Source organism: Verticillium nonalfalfae (genome assembly GCF_003724135.2).
Source record: "Verticillium nonalfalfae strain VnAa140/NRRL 66861 chromosome Unknown scaffold_19, whole genome shotgun sequence".
In the NCBI taxonomy this organism is placed as follows: Eukaryota; Fungi; Ascomycota; class Sordariomycetes; order Glomerellales; family Plectosphaerellaceae; genus Verticillium; species Verticillium nonalfalfae.
This window is the reverse complement of record NW_021167244.1, coordinates 249,719-266,331: the sequence shown is the minus strand read 5'-3', so window position 1 is coordinate 266,331 and position 16,613 is coordinate 249,719. Positions and strand designations below refer to the sequence as shown.

Genomic DNA, 16,613 nt, shown 5'->3' with positions numbered 1-16,613 from the left:
CCCACGCTTAGCTGCATGATTGAGGGTGACCTTGGGTGAGGGCGGAGGGGAATATCCATTCTCCAGTCCATGTCATTATGGCATGGGGCCAGCAGTAGTGTGTTCGCGATTCTAGTCATGTTATACTGATAATAAAGCCATTATAGACGCTTGGCATTGATGTCAACTCACTTTGAAATACTCATCATTTCCATCTTTTAAAATGTGTCGCCGTCTCCTTCTTGCGCCGTGCTGTCTTTCCTCGAAGGCACGCTTTAATAGCTCAACTGGCCGCCGCAATAGCCATTTCCCTCTCCACAACAGCCAGGGCTGGCTCTTTGTCCGCCTCAGCACCCGCAATCTCCTCCCTCGCACCGAAATCATCCCGTCCGCTCTCAAACACCTTCTCGAAATCGTACTCGCTCCAACGGATAATGGGGCACAGGCCGGCAAACTTCCACACGCCGTCGATCTTGCGATACCAGTGTTTGTTATAGCTGTGCGCATGCCCCTTGACGAGAACCTCCGACATGCTGGCGTCGCGGTATTTCTGGTGCGGCACGCGCAGCTGGTGGTGGCCCACCACCTCCGTGTCCGAGATGCGCTCCCAGCGGGTGCCGCCGATAAAATGCTGCGTCTTGAGGAGGGGGTCGCCGAGGACGCTCGGGGACGAGATCATGGCGAGAAACTCGGAAGCGGGCATGGCCTCCCAGATCTTGTCTAGGAACGAGCGGTAGTCGATCTGTCACTTCAGGGTCAGAATTGTCAAGTCACATATGCTTTGGGTGACGACAAGACATACGCGGAGCTCTGGGGCGATGCACCGGGACAGGCGGTCCCAGTCTTTTGAGTCATAGCTGTCTGCCCACTCGAAGCAGGCCGTTGTGAGGCCGAGGAAGTCCTCGAAGGTGATGTTGGCGGGGTTAGGTGCTGCTGCCATGGTGGACGCTGAGGTTTGGTCTGGGTGGTGGCGCGGGTGTCGAGTTCTTGCAGCTGCAGATAGTTGGAAATCTGAGCTTCAAATAGGTATTCGTACATTTTCCTTGACCACTGTCACCTTTTGTATGGTTAGAAATCTTGAATTCGAGACGACTTGACCGCCCTTATGACCGTGGCGGCGGTCGGACTCCGGCGGAGCTGCGGAGATCCACTCCGGAGGCCGGCACCTTGTCTTCGGACTTGGGTGGGGAGAGCCGAAGTCGCATTTGGCCCCGATATCGTCGCGCTCGGACGTTATTCAATGGTTCCCGTCAAATAAACTGCACACTGCGAGCTGGAGTCTGTTTCAATGCAAGGGCGGGCGACAGGCACGACATAAATGACGGACGGTCACCGCTGCGTCACACCACAGTGCCAAGGGAGCGTCGAGTATGCTCCATCGGTCACAAGAGTCACGGTCGGTCACGATGGGACAATCTCGGTCCCGAAATCGCAATCTGGGATTCACTTTGCGAGATGTACCAATCATACCAGTGCTACCGTAACACATGCTGAACCTAGTCGCCCACCTCTCGGGGCGCACTCGCAGAGCCACCCGAGCCCGACGGCAGCACTTGCAACACGGGAATGTACCTCCCTTCTGCTATGGCATCATCATTCGATGCTTGAGGCGTCATGGCGATCCTCTTATCCCGCAACGACTTGATAATCGACCACGCCGAGTAGTCCTCCCTTGCGAGCATTTCTTCTGCCACCTCTGAGAAGCTGCCCACACTGCTCTCGCCGTTTCTTGCCTTGACATCTTCGAGCTTCACGGCAAAGTCCACCTCCAGAATGCCGGATGGACGTGGCACAGGGTGCGCCTGCATCAAGATGTACCAGAACCCACAGCCAGACAGGACGATGACGAGCACCCCCGAAACAATAAACACCCACGCCGTCCACAGCGGTCCAACAAATTTCATGATGGATCGGCCTCCCGTCGCCACTGTCAATAGCTCGGGGGGGAACGCCCGCTTCTCTGGCGGCAGCGCCATGGTATAATTGGCATACTGCAGCGCCGTGATGCCAAATTGCAACGGCACGGCGAGGAAGTTACGCAGCTGCTCAACGGGCACGTCGTGATCGGGGAAGAACTCGGTATAGGTGCGATATTTCCACGCAAGGCGATGGATTGTTACGTTGATCGACTGGCGGTCGATGAGGTCTGCCTTCGAGGTAGGGATGAAGATGCGTCGCCAGATCCGCAGGGCTTCGGGTGCCGACATGGGCTGTAGGACCTGCTTGGATGTCGGCGTGACGTGTTTGATCGAGAGGTCGCTGCGATCGTAGGTTGTCGTCGCGTTCTGGCGGTAGACTGTCATGAGGGTCTTCGTGCGCAGGGGGGCAGTGGCCCAGCGTTCGGGAAGGGGACATTCGCCGTAGAGTTGAGTAAAACTTGGACAAGCTCTCCAGCCTGAGAAGCACTGCGTCAGCGAGGAATATCAATTGCCTGGTTGGTCCGCGTCTTACCTGCGGCGAGAGAGTCGCCGACCTGCCTGATACACATCTGCAGGCCATCGCTCATGCCTGCAGGTGTGAGGTATACCGCGCACTCTTTCTCAATGTCGAAGCGGAAGTCGGCAGGCAGTGGATCAAAGCGGGCTGCGAGGCCCGGTGCTCGCATGATGCTGATGGAGTCGACGTCATTGAAGGTGCCTCCTTGAAGGATGGTCGAGTTCATCAACGGCACAACCTTACGAGCGATCTCCATGCCGCCGGGAAGGAAGATGGCGGAACAATTTCCTTCACATCCTTCCATCGACCATGCTGTTGAGTATCGAGGATAGTTCATGAGCTGCTGAGCCCATGTGTCGAAGAACCCCGCCATGTAGGATGCGGGGATGTTGTCGAGCACGCTGACATCCGGTGGAATGGTTCCAGCGTAGACCGCAACGCTAGGTCCATCCGGAATGAAATGATGCTGGAAACTGTTTTGAACTGGGCCTCGTAAGTATGCTATACTGGAATCGACGGCTAAAGCTGTGGGAGTGGCTTGCTTACACTTGAGAACTGAGCCGAAGCCAAGCCCCATGAATGGCAGAGCGAGTCTGCTCAACGTCAGGAGATTGTCTTGTGCGTTACTCATCATAATGCAGACCTACCTGAATATGCCCCAAGTGTTCTTGAGCCTACTGTCGAGAATGAACTTGAGAACCGAGAACCAGTCGGTCGCCGGGCTAAGCTGGAAGAAGCTTGAGGCCGACGTCCCTCCCTTACCATCAACCCTCGAAGACAACGACCATCTCAATGCATCCAAAAGTCCCTGTACCATGAAGCACAGAACCATGGCATAGAGCTGAGAAAAGACCGAGAGCAACAAGTTGGTGACTGACGCCTCAAACACGAGGACGCCGATCTTGGGGTCCCTCCTGATGAGAACCTTGTGGATGAAGAGTGAGTAGAGAACTGTGAACAGCGCGCTGGCGAGCCACGCAGTCAACGGAAGCCATATCGGGCGACAGTGGCCCCAGAGGCTGCGCTTAGGAACTAATTGCACTTCGTCTATCGTGACGAGAGGCGAAGGATCTGGTTTCCTCTCTGTGAGGCGGAGATCTAGCGACACCTTACGGTCCGAGTCGAAATCAAAGCTGACATCTTCGAACGAAGAGTAATCCGGGTGTCTTTCAGGATGCTGTACCATGCTGGGCGTTTGGAGACGGAAGCTCACATCGCTGCTCTTACACAAAGGTGAAAAGAGTGCCGGCTCTTAAGGATCGTGAAGTAAGGCCCTCCGTCGATAAAAGAGGGAAACCTTGGAAAGAGAATCATAGTTTGACTCGACAGATGAGAGGCATCTTTCAGGAAGGTAGAAAGGGACATGCGTTAAGAAACTTGGGGGCCAAAGAAGCCCGTAGTTGGGCTATCCCATGCTGCGAACCAGTGTGGTCTCTCGACGAGAGGGGAGTCGAGACAAGGGGGTTGGGGGCCAATGGAGTTGTCCATCCGAGCCTAGAAGGATGTGTGGCTTTTAGCCTGCATGAAAAGGTGGCATTGGCGAGATGATTAGAGGTTGAAGCCTTGGTGGGAGCCAATCAGACCTGATCGGAAATGCAGTATCACACCCCATCTCCTGGTCGCTGGTTCTCGATGCTGTGAAGTCGGAGGAGGTGCAGACGGAGCTGAACACGCTTTCGGCTCGAAGGCCGCTGGCGTCTTCGTCGGTAACACAAAGCGGAGAGCGCATAGATGTTGTGACCCGGCAGATCGCATGCATCATGGAAGGCCACACAAGCGTCGCCAACACCAAATGAGTGAGGTACGCCGAGTTATTTGAAAGAACGCTGGATTCTCACAATGTTCCATGGTATTTGGTCTGTGCCGCCGGCGTGGCGTCGTCTTAACTCAGATCACGGACCATTCCACGCCTCCTCCACGCCTTTGCTCAGATTACCGTAGCGGGGTGGCTGAATGGGCGTGCGTGCCTGCAGGGTCAACAGGCGTCTGATTTCCCCCTCCTCGGGTCCTTAGCCAGAAAAATTATAGCGAAAGCAGCGATTGGCGGAAGACCGATGGTGTGCTGGTGTCTCACCATGTGATCTTCATAAGGCTGGATAAAAAAAACGGAGCAGCTAAGATCAGACGGGTCATCAATCACTCCGAAGGGAACCCCTCGCTTCGCGAATGATTTAACACGCGATGCGTCAGTGGATCGCGCCCTTCCTGCGTTTCCCCAAGTGCGTATATCGGCAGTCGGTCAGGGTCCAGAATACAACCCAGAGACTGGAATACTATCGCTGCGTCTGACTGACTCGACGTTATCCACTTATCCGATAAGAACTCTCATCGAACTGTGCCTGTAATGCATAATGGCATTGCCGAGTCGTCAGTCAGGCAGGTTTGGGTTCGTGTCACTCGAATGGAAGATGTGTTTCAAGCGTTTTACGGATTTCTCGCCCTTGGGCTAGTAATCTCAAAAGCACGCCGCAATGCAGCCAAGGCCTAGATCCATCGCTATGCTGAGGTCTGGAGACAAACTCCCTTCTCCGTATGATTTAGACATCCGGCTGTTGAATGCCTTTCGTCTGGGTCGGTTTTATAATTGTTGCTCGTTACCATCGTGAAGCTGGGCGACAAACTGAGTCTTGCGATCCACACAATCCTCCAACTTTGCGGTCAACACAAGCGCACGATGATTGAAATCTCCGGCCATTCTCAACTATCTTGAGCATAACCTCATTTGATTCTTTTTCTTACGGCACTATCCATATAAGGACGCTGAGAAATTCCCTGCTTTTCGCTGTACATTTGAGACCGCAACATCGATTTCGTTCTGCGTTTCCATGATGGTGTTTTGTGACATCTCAGGCACCATGGCGGTAGAACCTGTCCGAAGAAATGCGATAGCCGCCCTGAAAAGACGTTGCCGTCCTGCCATACCAGGCTTTCTTTGCTGCCTTCACGCTCATGGCCACGTTCGTCAGAGACCAGACGTCTTTGTCTTCTCCGATGTTAGTTTGCATGCAAAAAGGGCTGGATAAAATAGGACGAAGAAAGGATCCCTATAACATTTCATGATAACGTGAAATAGAAAAGGTGTTTGCGCAGAGGCTCACAGACGTCACTTCCCGGTCAGGAGTTCCAGTAAAAGGCTCACACAACAAGCAAGTATTGAAATACAAATGTTATTCGGAATCGTTATCACATTTGGAAAGATGGAAATAAACTCATGCAATCATACAGTCATCCCGATCCAACTTCACAACTGGTCAAACCTGGCTACCCTTGTCTCTGGGTGTGAAAATAATGTCTAGCTTTGGGCAACTCAGAGTGAAGCCGTCCACAAGTTTGTCGGTGAAAGCCTTGACTGATTGACCAGGGGCTAGAGAAACATTATAGCGGCGCAGAAGCTCAGCAGTGACAGTCCGGATCTCCATGAGCCCAAGCTGCTTGCCTACGCAGGAATATCGACCTGACAGTCGTCAGTCACTGCTTCTCACTTAGAATGCTCGAACACGTACCAATGGAGAACGGGGCGAAGATTCCTTTATCTTTGACAAGTTCGGGTTCCGAAGTCCATCGCTCAGGAACAAACTCATCCGGGCGTGGGAAGACTCGTTGATCTGGGGCGCCATCAGTAGGAGCCTTTCTGTGTCAACATTGTGCAGGCGCAACTTACCTCGATAGAGTGTGTAGCTAGGAACCTGCACGATTGTGTCGCCTGGGATGAAGGTGTTCTCCACACGAATCCCACCTGGCGGAGTGACTCTCTGTAGTCCCGATGGAACGGGCGGGTACAAGCGGAGCGACTCGTCGATGCAAGCCTGCAGGTATGGTAGTTTGGCCAACGATGCGTGATCCGTGCCCTCCCGGTCCGCAAAGTACTTATCAATCTCCTCCTGCAGCTTTCGACACTTCGCTGGGTTCTGTGTCAACTGCAAAAACAGGCAAGTGAGAGATGTGGCAGTTGTGTCGCTGGGACTGGTCAGCAATGTCTTATCACTTCCTCTGCGGGTCAAATTGTTACCTTCCCGCAACGACAATGAGCATCGAGTCGCCGCATAGATCGATATAGTCCTGTTTCGTCGGTTGCACTTTGGATCGATAGTCTCCCAGAACCCAGGAAAACACGTCTGGGATATCGGGCTCATTCTGTACTACTTGTTAGCCCGGTAAAGGGGCCGTAGAAAGACAAAGTCTGTGGCAAGGCTCACCTCCATTCGCTCCCTTGTCTGTTCGTCGAGCCAGCGTTCAAATGACTTCAAATGTCTTGTCAAAAGCGGAATGTTCCTGCCGAACAGGACGACCCATGACATGTGCATCAACATCCCACTAAGTGCTGTTGTGGCCTGCAATAACTCCATGGCAGGATGCATCTTCTGCGACATGATGAGGCCAAAGTTCTTGCCAAAAGCCAAGTTGCCCATGACGTCAAAGCTGTACAGATTGAATTCCTTGGAGACGTTGATTGCGCCGTATTTCTTGGCATCAATCTGAGATAGGAGTTGGTTTGTGTAGGTCCTGACGCGGGGTTCGTAATCCCGAAGAGCTATCCAGGTTTTAGTGCGAGCTTCTTCAACCTCGGACTGGGCCGGCACTAACATTTTGATGAGAAGCCCTGATCCCAGACCTTGCGCCTTCGCCCATGGTCTTCGCGGTCTCGGGTTGTATGGACCGACCTGGCTGGAAGCTGAGTGTTGTACCATGGGCCCTTGGAACACGGCGATGAGTTGGCGTGTAGGGCTTGCACAGCTTTCGGATGTGCGATGGATATTTCCGAGGGGCCTAGAGAAAACAGAAGATGATCAGGTTGGGCCTACCAACTGTCTTTCAGGAGCTCTTACCGAGGCGGACAAAGTCTCCATACGTCTCGTGCAGTTTCTTTGCCTCGATGAAGAACTGTTCATTCTTCCTCGCAAGCCGTGTAGCGTAAACGCCAGAAATCTTGGCAGCAAACGGACCAGGGAAACGTCTCAAAGGGTGTAACAGAGTGCGGTAGAGCACCATGCTCACGTAGAGGCCAGCGATGAGTGCGCCATAGAGGGAGGATACGTCTTTGATGGCTTGCCACAGCTCATCTTGTGATGCCACTGGCGCTCCATATAGCACAACAGCGACGAACACTGAAAATGTAGTGGCAAACGCCAGGACAATCTTTGACGCGTAGTTGTCCCATTCGCCACGTCTGAAAAGCAATATATGAAATAAGGCACCAACAGTACAGGCCGTTAGATGGGCCGTCTGGCCACTCAACGTGGAGGTCCAGAGCATGACGGACAGATCGAGACCAGAACAGATCAACAAATTTCAAGTTGAAGACGATATTGCCCTTATGCTCGAGTTGCACGATCTATATACTGTGCCATACGACAAAGCCTGCCAAATAGGTGCCCATGAATCCACCTTACCCCAGATTGTTTCTGCCGCCATGAACGTGGTTCAGGACGGGGTCGCCCCACATCACCCGAAGATAGAGCTGCCGCACATCGCGGGGTACATTACCTTAGTGTTGACCCACATTAGCCGCGGGTCTTCAAGCTGGTCAGGAGCCATTGACATGATTTGGATTATGGTGCAAGTCAGACTTGGTGGCGTGCAGAGCGTGTTGGCATTCTTTCGTACCATCCCCGCATCCTGCTTAATGGGCGAGTAAGGGCTGGAGCTGAAGCGACTGTCAGAGGTTGTCTTGGCAACTATAGCGTCATTGCTCGATCGTGTGAATGGACCTCGGAGGAATTATAAGATGATGCAGACTTCTACCCGCTTGGACAGACTATCAATAGCAAGTGATGAGTGCCGCCACCCCATATGAAACGCCCCGGTCATTGCGACGAAAGAGGCTTTGGTAGGGTCACATAGTGGTGGTGGAGTCTGCTGCCTGTAACATCGTTGCGGAGGGTTCTTGGGCCCTGCCATAGGTGCCATGGAAGTTTATCCACCAAACCATCAAATCGTACTGGATGAGTTTGTCCTCATGCCCACCCCGAATAACCATCCGGAGCTTAGTAATATACGTGTAGAACCTTAATGGCCCATGGAAACTTTGATGCAATATGCAACACACCGGCCTATCTGCCGTTCTGCAATCGGAATGAACATCCGAGTTACATGTAGATGAATAAACCCGCAAATCCAGAGTTAAAAATGTGTCAAAGTACACGTACCAGCCTGACTACCGAACAGAGCCCCCACCTACTACCGAGGTACCTGCCACGGCGTTGAGCTTTGGATCTTCAGGATAGCTTTAACATAAAACCGCGGAGGGGTTCGATGGAATGAAGTCTGCCATTGCTCCTACTGTTTCCCCCCAATTTAACTGATTGTTCGAATATCGAAAAGTCCGCTCACGCCAAGATGCCTATCGAATCTCGCTGGACTACCCCGACGCCAGAAGTGGCTTTGCACAAATGGGTGTTCGGTTCATCGTTTGGGGAGCTCATCGATCAGAAGATCTTCTTCGATGCCGATTCACCCGCAACGAGGTTTCTGACCTTGTCTGACTTTCGACTATTGTCCAAAAGAGTGGCTCTTGGCCTGCAACGAGCAGGTCTGAGCCAAGGAGACCGTGTCCTGATATGCAGCAGCAACAGCCTCTTCTTCCCGCCTCTGTTCATGGGCGTTCTCATGGCTGGTGGGATATTCACAGGCGCGAGCATAGCCCTGCGGGCCGGAGAGCTTGCTTATCAGCTGCGGGATAGCGGCGCGTCTTTCGTCTTTGCGGAAAGCGCCGCCCTCGCAACAACGCGCGAAGCGTGTCTGCAAGCAGGAATCCCGTCCAGCCGCCTCTTCTCCATTGACGGTAGCGATCCAAACCTGCGAGAAACCACCAGACCCATGCCGTCGTGGACAAACATGCTTGCCTCTGCGGCCGAGGCGGCGCGTTTTGACTGGGTGGAGCCGCAGGACCCTCGAGCCACGACATGCTGTCTGAATTACAGTTCGGGGACCACGGGAAACCCCAAGGGCGTTGAGATCACACACTTTGCGTATGTCGCGAACGGTGAGGGGACAACCTTCCTCCGGCGGCAGATCAACGACGGGAAAGCCGGGGAGACTCCTGATGCAAGCATCTGCTTCATGCCCCTGTACCACGCTGCAGGCCAAACGTCGTTCATCGTGAACAACCCGCGCATGCTCATCCCGACATACATCATGCCGGCCTACAATTTTGAGAAGCTCCTCAGCCATATCCAGACGTTCAAGATCACCTCAATCATGACCGCGCCCCCCATTCTGCTGTCCCTCGCCAAAAGCCCGCTGGCGGCCAAGTTCGATCTGTCTAGTATACGTGACGTGGTATCGGGCACTGCACCACTGGCACCGGAAATCTCGGCCGAGGTCGAGAAGAGGATATGGCCAGACGGCCAAAACTTCGTCAGCCAGGCCTGGGGCATGACGGAAGTCACCTGCACTGGATCGATGAAGGGCCCCGACGACCAGCAGCGTACGTTATCCGTCGGCGAAATCGTACCCAACGCCCAATTCAGGCTCGTGCAAGAAGACGGGACAGAGGTCACGGAGGCTAACAAGAGCGGAGAGCTTTGGTTCTCGGGGCCGACGCTGATGAAGGGCTATTGGAAGAACCCGACGGCGACAGCAAATACTCTGCACGAGGAACACGGCATCACGTGGCTGAAGACAGGAGACGTCGTCTACGTGGACAAGTACGCGGCGGGGGCCAAGATTCACATCGTGGACCGCATCAAGGACCTGATCAAGGTGCGCGGTTTTCAAGTGTCGCCGACAGAGATCGAAGGGGTTCTGCTCGACCATAAAGGTGTCACGGACGCGGCAGTCGTCGGGGTCGTTGTCCGCGGCGAGGAGGTGCCTCGCGCCTACGTAGTCAGAGCCCCGGAAGTGACGGAGGTAGACCTCTTCGACTGGGTGAACAAGCGAGTCGCCAAGTACAAGCAGCTCCGAGGTGGGCTAGCTTTTGTGGACAGCATCCCGCGACTCCCGGTACGTCGACCCGAGGCGGGGAACCGTGCATTTCTTAGCATTTTGATCGATCGCTAACCTTTGAGCAGACAGGGAAGATCCTGCGTCGAGCCCTCCGGCAGAGGGCACAACAGGAGGTTGACGGCGTGAAGGCAAGGTTGGTGTAGAGAGGGGCTGACTAGGATCTGGATGTAGAAAATGCGGGGGAACTGTGTAGATCGTGCTCGCTATTGCCGAGGTTTTAATGGGTTGCCAGGTTACGAGGTACGCACAGTAGTCTTGCGCTGCCCACTTGGTCGTACGTCTTCGGTCAGTAGTGCTCCCAAGACCGTTAGCATAACCGCCATCATCTCTTCCTAGGTAGATCAGGGTGCTGCGTGTCAGGAGCGGAATTGATTCCAGGTCATGCATCGTCCAGGATCCGGCCAAGCGAGCCAACACCATTCAGACCTAGCTACACTACCCAGAAATCTCCGCGCTCCGCGCTCCCCCGCATTCACTACGCGTACATGGCATTGTGCGAGTGGTACCTTACTTCACGAATCTTCTCCCTTTTCAATACGCCAATGACTGACACCGGCGACAATTGCGCTCCCCACCTCTTATGACAGTCAACCATGACCTAGTCGCTGTCTCCAGACTTTCGAGGTAATCCTTTGCCCAATCCTATTCTCCGTCAATATGCAGCAAGAACATACATCCCAAACCGTTGGCTTGCCTTCGACCGCCGACCCAGGCAGTCTGGATCCTCATACGCATTTGTTGGACGGCCAAAACTTTCGTCTTGGCAGAAGTTATCGCCGGCGATCTGTTAAAGCGTGTCTCTGTTGCCGCCACCGCAAGGTCCGATGCAATGTCAGCCTTCTTGGACCACCTTGTACCAATTGTCACCTCGATGGGAAGCCTTGCATAGTTGCTGATCGGGCGTCTCGACGGTATGTTCCACAGTGCTTAGTGTCATTATGAATGAGAACTCATGGGGATCACGCAGTCGACTTCCTTCGATAGCAAATCCCGACTACGAAGCGGTCTTTGCCACCGGGAAGAGCAGTAGATCAGAGGATGTCGTCGACATCGACGCAGCGACAAATGCTGTGAGCCCAGCTCAAGGATTCCCAATGCTGCCGGCCTTGAACGAGCTGGATATACCGGTGGACATGGGCACCGACTTGGAAAGCGTGCCTACATCTCGGGAGCCAGAACCGTTACTCGAAAATTCACTTTTACATACCTCTGCGGCAGAGACGATGACCGTCGTCCCGATCGAGCTCGTCTCCAAGGATGATCTTGCAACCGGTATGCGCATGATTGAACGCCCTAAGACGCTGCCTTGCTGACTGTTTGGCCAACACCAGATACTGCACTGGACTTACTACTCAATCTAGCTCCTACGGAATCAAATCATGAGCACTACGAATCCAACTCTGCGCGCGAGGTGATTGGGCCCTGGGGACCTTCTCCGTCATGTCCCTTCCTCGAGACTGATGGACTGGCTGGTCTGTCTCAACCAGACATCGTCTTCCTCCAGACCAAGGGCTGCTTTCATATCCCGAACAAACCCATCCTGGACGAGTTCATGCGCGAATACTTTCTGCATGTACACCCTTTTCTGCCTCTGCTCGACGAAGCTGAGTTTTGGGCGGCCTATCGGATCGAAACACCGGACGAGGCCACTACAAAGGTCCCCCTTCTTGTTTTCCAAGCAATGCTGTTCACTGCGAGTAATGTGCGTATTTCTTGGAATCCTCTGGAATATCGAACCATTTTTTACTGACCTCCTGGCCCTCATAGTTTGTGCCATTAACAGTAGTCAAAGCGCTCGGTTTCCTCAGCATCCAATCAGCACGAGCGGCATTCTACAACAGGGCAAAGGTACGGATCTGTCGTGCAAAGCTTTTACACCCAATTACGAGACTAATTGTCAGGCACTTTTTGACGCAGGACCCGAAGCACCACCAGCGGTGTCCGCACGTGCTGCTCTCCTGTTAACCATGTGGTGTCCACCACCCAGTGTTCAGCGCAACAGGACCAACACGGCCTGGCTATCTTTTGCCATACATCAGGCTCGATGCGCAAAAGCTCACCTTGCCTGGGACATTGAGGCGGCTGTCGATAGCTCAGAGTTCAGCTCTCAGCGTAACCTTCACGACATACAGATGCTGAAACGCCTTTGGTGGTGCTGCATCGTTCGTGACCGATTCTTGTCGATCGGCATGAGGAGAAGCATGCAAATCCCGACAGAATTTCCTATCCTCGAACCTTCTGACTTCGAAAGCGAGTTGACACACTCCGAGGTTCATACTGGCGAGTCGAGACGGCGCCTTCTGGATATCTATGTCCACCTGATGTGCTTGTGTAACATCCTGAAAGATCTCTTACCGCCGGTAACAGACACCAATGGGAGCAGCTATCGGGTGCAGGAGTCCCATCAGAGATTAACTAAATGCCGGACGGCACTGAAAGATTGGTATAAAAAGCAGGCTCAGCATTCTCCTGGGAGGAAGCCATCAGGGCTTCGTCAACGCTCTGTTATCGTGCACACCAACTTGTTGCACATCTTCTACTTGTAAGTAACCGTCCCAGATATGGGCGTCATACCGTTCCGCAAGGAGATGCTCATTGGTTTTAGCGCCTGCCGAATAGCTCTTTCGCATCGTGAAATGCTTCTCGAACCGCAAGACGATATACTTCCAAGCACCACAACTGTATCTCCCAAGTCTTCTCAGGGCCAAGAAGTTAGGGCGGCAGCCTTGGGAATGACATCTTGCCTTCAAGAATTGCTCCAGGTTGATTTGATTCGTTACCTGCCTCTTAGCGCGTATGTGCTTGGTGTTGTCCCCTTCAATTCGCTTCATTCTGACCTTGATGGCAGCATCGCTTTTTTCATGACGCCTCTTCTCCTGCATACACTTGACTTTATGCTGAGGCCACGGCACAGCACCACGGCCGACATAATGGCCAAGCAAGAGCGCCTCAAGGTTCTCATCGATGCTATGCGGACATACCGAACATTCTACGATGGTATCGACTGGATTAGTGGTGCAGTTCGCCAAGCTGCCAACCTTGCACGGCCCGATGATGCCTCAAAAGAGGGCTCCAGCGCAACGAGTTGGATCGACATCTGTTTTCACCACCCGTCCCTCTACATGCGGCTGGCCCTTACCCTCGATATGGCCGTCAGCGAAGCCAGGGTTCCCCAAAAATCCGAGATTGTTGCTTTGCTGCAAATACACTGGACCTCGAGCAAGAGGATATCCAACGGCCCCAGCCTCAAGGTTCCCCAGCTTATGCCAGCGACTCCCACTACCTCCATCTCGGTCATGGCGAACGCTTTACCATGGGATGAACTTCCTGATATGCTCGGGTGCCAGCGTGAGGAAGAGAATGGCGGCCAAGCCGTCCTCGACCCAGATGACCAGACGGCCAGTAGCACAGATGACTTGAGCAGCCCGGACAGCGTGATGGAAGGACTGACGGTGATGGAATTTGATGATGCGTTCTTCGGCATCACGTTGCAGGAATGGGACCTTGAGGCGAACTGGCCTATGCCTCCGGCATTGGAACCTGGCGAACACGGGCGAGAGGCGCAGTTCCAAGATTGATTATTTTGTATAATGTTGTTTAGACAGGTACATCTTCGAGAAACGCGCATAGGAATTTGTACTATTACTTGCACAGACATACTATCCCACTCGGGCTGAGAAAGCCATGTTTCGAAGCGCTAGTCCTGACCACGAGAAGTCGTGGAAAACCCAATCGGCATTCAAAAAGGGCAGCGGATCGAGGTTGTTGCTGTTGCAGGACAATTTCTTGTGCGCAATTGATTTTAAGAATTGTCACCCTCTTTCCTTCATGTGCATGTATCGTACCCCGTGTTTGGGTATTGGTGTAGATGCATATAAGAGCGGAGAGTTCAGTCATTTAGACAACATTCGCTCAGAGTACATGACAACGCACATGCCAGCTTCGGATTGGAGTTCGACAAGGACTGAACATCGGACATGTTAAGAAACATGAAACAGCAAATGCTATCGATTCCACGGCTATTTAGAGTCATATTGTACTGCTTCATCCATGACAGCCATCCCACAGCTCAGACCCGAGGGATCCAGTCCGTGCCATTGGCTCGCAGCAACTCTGTCACCTCCTCTAGGCTGACCTTCAACGCCTTCGCGATATACTTCGGCAACTCCGTGTTGTCGTGCGCGCCGGCCATATCGATGATGAGCTGATCACCCATATCTTCCGCGCCATAGGCATACAGCGTTGTGTCGACAGCGGAGTGACCACCCGTCGACCAGGCATGACCAGTGCGCTTGTTCATCGGCTTCGCAAGGTTCGCCGCAAAGTTGCCCGCGAGCAGCGCTTCAACCTCAGCATCCGTGGCATCATTGACACCATACGCTGGGAGGATCTCGTTTCTCAGGAAGCTGCGACGATCGTCGCCCTTGTACTCGTTCCACAGCTCCGTCAGGTAGGCGATGGAGTGCTTGGAAGCGGCCAGCGGACGGGGATCATAGCCGCTCGGGAAGGTTAGTCCACCTGTTTCGTGGTCGGCGACTGATAGCATGGCCGTGTCGGGGTGCTCATCGATCCACTTGGTCACAACATCGACGACGTTGTTGTACTCCAGGACGTCCCAGAGATGCGCGACCGAGTCGTGAGCGTGTGACGCGTGGTCGATGCGCGAGGCCTCGATCATGATGAAGTAACCCTTATCCTTGCAGTGCGAGGCGCGGTGAAGCGAATTGAGGGCCGCCGTCGTCATCTCGGCAAGGGAGGGTTCACGATCCGCTTGAGGCTGCTGCTGGCGATCGATTTCATAGTTGAGGTCGCCGTCGTTGAAAAGACCAACATATGGGAGGCGGATGTCGCCGAGGCCTTTTTCAAGGTCGTCAAACGCTGAGCGATTCTGCGCCACGTAGTAGCCCTTATCCTGAGCGAAGGCGAAGAGGTCAATCTCGTCGTCACGACAGGAATCCGGGTCTGACTTGGGCTTGAAGTAGCAACGTCCACCACCAAGCAGGATGTCGACGGACTGATTGAACGGGTGGCTGTAGCCGATCTGTTGTTCAGCAATGGCAGCGAGACCATTGCGATTGACCACATGGGATGAGAAGGCGGCTGGAGTTGCATGGTTGATGATGCTGGTAACAACAAGGGCAGTCCGGTAGCCATTCAGCTTGGCAGCTTCGAGAATGGATCCAACAGGCTGGTTGTCAGGCAAAATACCAATCGCACCGTTGTTTGTCTTGTGTCCCGTAGCGAGAGCTGTCCCGGCAGCGGCCGAGTCTGTGACAAGATTGTTGTTAGAATGGGTGCGCGTGTTACCGATAGGCTGTCAACGCATCAGATTGTGAATATTGCAAATTGAAACGAAGTCGCCCACCGTGATATCTACCGGTAGTTCGTCAATGATTCCAGGCGCACCAGGACGGGAGCTGCCTTCAACCATGGCCTTATATGTGCGAGCAATTGTTTGCGAAGCTGGCGCCATGCCATCAGGGACAATGAAAATAAAGTTCTTGGGCTCAATGGCGGCTAGTGCGGCCTGAGCGAAAGCCCCAGCAAGCAGGGTAGAGCCTCGCATCGTAACTTGAAGGATTGAACTGCTAGTCTGCTATCTCAAGACTTGTGAAGTAATTGGAACAGCTTGTGAGCAAAAGGCTGGTCGGTGCATCGAAGCAGCTCGCATCGAATTCAGCGGTTCATCGCAAGCATTAAGTATCTTCCACATTGCCAAGACACAGTTTATGCTGCAGGTCCTCCTCAGGGAGGAGGTTGCTAGCAGTTGCTCGTAGAGGCAAAGTGCCTCGCCCCAAATGATCGTGGATGCATGGCATGCTCTGGCCATGGCCCAAGAGTCAATCGCTCTCCACGATCACCGTCAGCGAGCACGAGTCGTTGCCTCACGTGCCGCTCGGAAGAATTGCTTATCTTCTCGGGAATGGCCCCTGTTCCTGAATGCCAAGAGAACCAGACTCTCCAAAGAGGCAGGTCCGAGCAATAGATCATCAACTTGCAGTTTCTCCGGGGATATTATCCAGTCGTGGGACGTTGCGAGATGCAGCACAGGCTTGGCTTGGCTACTAGGCGGGAAATGTTGAAATTGAATGAAACGTCAATCCAGAAGATAGACATCGTCGAACCACGTGGAGGGCAGCAAGATTTGTTTGAAGAAACATATCCGTGCTGCTGCTTCGGCCATATGAACCTTGATGGCCAAGATCGTCGTTCAGTGCTGCGGGGAGACGGTTAGCGCAGAGGATTAACTGCCC

The 16,613-nt window shown here is 53.5% G+C and overlaps 6 protein-coding genes across 6 annotated transcripts; 2 read left to right on the top strand and 4 right to left on the bottom strand.

Annotated features, from left to right (window-relative positions):
• Window positions 1–262: 262 nt before the first annotated feature.
• On the bottom strand, window positions 263–919 carry SCD1 (Scytalone dehydratase; the record flags this gene model as incomplete). Its single annotated transcript, XM_028637471.1, has 2 exons — window positions 263–721; window positions 782–919. 2 exons carry the CDS (start codon window positions 917–919, stop codon window positions 263–265), a joined length of 597 nt encoding a protein of 198 aa, XP_028497343.1.
• A 556-nt stretch (window positions 920–1,475) lies between these two features.
• D7B24_003277 (uncharacterized protein) lies at window positions 1,476–3,601 on the bottom strand (the record flags this gene model as incomplete). Its single annotated transcript, XM_028637470.1, has 5 exons — window positions 1,476–2,374; window positions 2,431–2,898; window positions 2,962–3,008; window positions 3,063–3,142; window positions 3,230–3,601. The coding sequence occupies 5 exons, from the start codon at window positions 3,599–3,601 to the stop codon at window positions 1,476–1,478; spliced, it is 1,866 nt and encodes a 621-aa protein (XP_028497342.1).
• Window positions 3,602–5,666: 2,065 nt separating this feature from the next.
• On the bottom strand, window positions 5,667–7,950 carry D7B24_003276 (uncharacterized protein; the record flags this gene model as incomplete). Its single annotated transcript, XM_028637469.1, has 9 exons — window positions 5,667–5,851; window positions 5,919–6,020; window positions 6,077–6,372; window positions 6,425–6,549; window positions 6,612–6,946; window positions 7,000–7,182; window positions 7,242–7,582; window positions 7,647–7,747; window positions 7,900–7,950. 9 exons carry the CDS (start codon window positions 7,948–7,950, stop codon window positions 5,667–5,669), a joined length of 1,719 nt encoding a protein of 572 aa, XP_028497341.1.
• Window positions 7,951–8,751: 801 nt separating this feature from the next.
• D7B24_003275 (uncharacterized protein) lies at window positions 8,752–10,502 on the top strand (the record flags this gene model as incomplete). The annotated part of the gene is made up of 2 exons (XM_028637468.1): window positions 8,752–10,360; window positions 10,429–10,502. 2 exons carry the CDS (start codon window positions 8,752–8,754, stop codon window positions 10,500–10,502), a joined length of 1,683 nt encoding a protein of 560 aa, XP_028497340.1.
• Window positions 10,503–11,297: 795 nt separating this feature from the next.
• On the top strand, window positions 11,298–13,937 carry D7B24_003274 (uncharacterized protein; the record flags this gene model as incomplete). The annotated part of the gene is made up of 5 exons (XM_028637467.1): window positions 11,298–11,631; window positions 11,691–12,061; window positions 12,127–12,207; window positions 12,399–12,901; window positions 13,262–13,937. The coding sequence occupies 5 exons, from the start codon at window positions 11,298–11,300 to the stop codon at window positions 13,935–13,937; spliced, it is 1,965 nt and encodes a 654-aa protein (XP_028497339.1).
• Window positions 13,938–14,428: 491 nt separating this feature from the next.
• On the bottom strand, window positions 14,429–15,925 carry D7B24_003273 (uncharacterized protein; the record flags this gene model as incomplete). The annotated part of the gene is made up of 2 exons (XM_028637466.1): window positions 14,429–15,673; window positions 15,725–15,925. The coding sequence occupies 2 exons, from the start codon at window positions 15,923–15,925 to the stop codon at window positions 14,429–14,431; spliced, it is 1,446 nt and encodes a 481-aa protein (XP_028497338.1).
• Window positions 15,926–16,613: the final 688 nt, after the last annotated feature.